This window comes from Aphanomyces astaci (genome assembly GCF_000520075.1).
Source record: "Aphanomyces astaci strain APO3 unplaced genomic scaffold supercont1.67, whole genome shotgun sequence".
Lineage (NCBI taxonomy): Eukaryota > Oomycota > Saprolegniomycetes > Saprolegniales > Verrucalvaceae > Aphanomyces > Aphanomyces astaci.
The window spans coordinates 392,670-395,538 of NW_009798330.1; the positions used below are offsets into that span (position 1 = coordinate 392,670).

General features: G+C 47.4%; 1 protein-coding gene across 1 annotated transcript; it reads left to right on the plus strand.

Moving 5' to 3' along the window:
- Window positions 1–1,832: 1,832 nt before the first annotated feature.
- On the plus strand, window positions 1,833–2,204 carry H257_15221 (hypothetical protein; the record flags this gene model as incomplete). The annotated part of the gene is made up of 2 exons (XM_009843243.1): window positions 1,833–2,012; window positions 2,103–2,204. 2 exons carry the CDS (start codon window positions 1,833–1,835, stop codon window positions 2,202–2,204), a joined length of 282 nt encoding a protein of 93 aa, XP_009841545.1.
- Between the last annotated feature and the right edge of the window lie 665 nt (window positions 2,205–2,869).

The window sequence follows — 2,869 nt, forward strand, 5'->3', positions numbered from 1 at the left end:
ACCCCACACCGCTTGTGCGGATACGACTACTGATCGGCATCGGGGTGCATCGCCGCCAATCCATGTAGTCGTGGCTGCAAACAACCAGTTTGCCCTCAAAGTCATGTTGACGGGCCATGCTTCTAGCCCTGAAAATCGTGATATCCCCAAATTTGCTGCTCTTTCTGAACACTGGATCGTGGACTCAGGCGCCACAAGCTCGTGCACCCCGTACCAGGATTATTTTTCCTCCTATGTGCCTTGCGCGCTATCGCTTACTGGGAGATGCAGGAACTGAACGAAAATACGAAAACACACTGATTTGATTACACATCAAACAATGGCTCGCCATGGTCAAGGCATATTTGTGTGAGATTTGCAACTGCACGAAAACACTGGGGGTGGAGTTGACGGCTGTGTCGAAATACACCAGAGAGCACATTGAACTGCTTCATACGCTTGTTGACAGTTTCATGCCTCGCCATAATGTCTTTGTGTCGTTGGGGATTCCTAAGGAACCCCGACGGATACACAAAAAATCTGTCATCACGGTACCCTTTGTCAGCGTACGCTTTTTCGCCATGACGTAATTTCCCCACAAAAACCTCACGAGCCAGTCGCAAGCCTGGCCACGCCCCACACAGAACACCCCCGTTGACCCACACAATACACCCCGTTCGTATGCAAGCACCAATTTCGTAGCGTAGTCCAGGTCCTTTGAACTTGTGGGAGAACCATTTCTTGTCGAACGGCGTTGGCTCGTATATCTTGCAATCCACACCGTCCAGTGACCCAAATACATTGTCCAAGCGTGTGCTTCGTTCCAATCGACGAGCCCAATTGATCTAGGGTAGTAACGATTTAGTTGAAGTGAGGTGAACCAAATACCATCGGCATCTCAGCAATAAGCTGAATCCAAATCCACGCCCACTTCCGAAATGTTTTTTCGTCGACGCCTGATATGCTATGGTTCACCGCATCTGCTCCATACACTTTTAGCAGCAAAAGTGCCCAAAGTAGGTGCTCGTATCGTGTTCCAAGTGGGCGAGGCATCACTGAACGCCAAGCGATAGCCGCACCTTGAGGTGATACGCCGAAGTGTGATCGAAACCTCCGGTGACTCGTGGCGGCGGACACACTGGTACTGATCATGCCACAACCAACGCGCCAAATCGAATCGATAACATCCATCGGGCTGAACGAAATGCGCTGATTTTGAAAATGTGCGCGAGAGTTTCCACAATAATCAGGTTTTGAATAGTATTATTCTATGTTTTGTATGCTGAGTGCGTATTTTTATTCAATTTCTGCTTTCGTATTATTTTGAAGTTATGTGATAATAATATACCTCCTGCATGCGCACATGTGCGCACAAGTGCAAAATGGACTGCGCAGGTCGCCAAGTTCTTGATGTAGGCTCAACGATGTGACATAGTACGTTGCTCACGTCTTAGTGGCAGCCTATTCTACAATGTACGAAGATTATATGACGTAAGACTCCTTTGTCTTCGAGAAATACGCCATCAAACTTGCTATATTTGCCGAGATTGAACAAATGTACGTACATGAGGGCATGATGCCTACAGTCTAAAGAGCTGAGTCCTCCTGCATTCAACACAAGCAGACTGACCAGTCCATCTGCTTGTCTTTCGCATGTGCTACATTCCCCCATGTACAACATAACCAGAGATATCCGAGTTCAAAGTTCGCCCAATTTCCACATTTGCGCATTTCCACATGCGGCCTGAGTAACACAAATATGCACATGCAGAATATTATTACAATGACCGGATAAATGCCTTGTATCCGGAAACTATTCACCCGCGCAATTTTCAATTTTCAGCAGCGACGGCATGCAGCGTTCCAAGAAGAAGGTAGTCAAGACACCCGCAAAGCGACGTCTCCGCAATTGGACAACAAGTCCACCGTGCGAGGCCCAACTCTTACTTAATGACATCATACAACGAGCAAACGTGAAGTCGGCTACAGACCTGTGGAACGAGATCCCCCTCTTCCAAGAGTACAGTGTCTCGGTGTTTCGCAATCACTATCGTGAATCCATGATGAGACAAGGAGCTTACTGTACGTATCTTAATGCATATAGCACCTAATGTTTCATTTAGTCATCGAAGAGCAGCCAACATGCATCGAACCAAACGATGGTGACGACTGCGATCATACGACTGAGTCTCACCAAGGTAGCCAAGAATTGGCCATCACGGTAATCAACCCACCTAGCCTGGTTTATCAATACCGAAACGAAGACACGAGACACTGCCACGTCCGAATCATCCTGGCAATTTACCGCGACACCTCTTCAGTTGTTGTCAACGTTGATGATAACTTGAGAGGTGTCAACGTTGAATTTGCCTGGCCGACGGATTGTTTTGACGTTGACCGCGCATTTGAGAAGAAGACAGAAAACCCCCAACTGTTCAAATACCTGCCGGAAGTCAGAGGCTTCAAGGATCGTCTGGAGCAGCTGTCGTTTGTTGAAAACGGTCAAGTGCTTCCTCCAAAAGGTTGTATTTACGTCGTACTCTCCCTAACGAGGTTATCAAGGAAACAATGCGCCTCGACCACACCGACGGACAAGGCCTTTTGATGATTGACTTCAACGAGCGGGACGTGCGTAATGTGTCATGCAGCGTTTGGGCGCCTCAGACAGTATGAGTGTCGTCAGGATAAGCAATAGTAATCAATGGTTGTTTCGCTTTGCTTTGGTTCACCGAGGATTATACGAGATTAACATAATTTCTATTCATATGCATGGTCTCTAATATCGTATTTTCGTTCAGTTCCTGCATCTCCCTGTTGGCAACGGGTCAAAGCTCCCCGTAATTGGATATGGCTCCATTTCTATGGAAACGCTCATGTCTGCCACCGATGT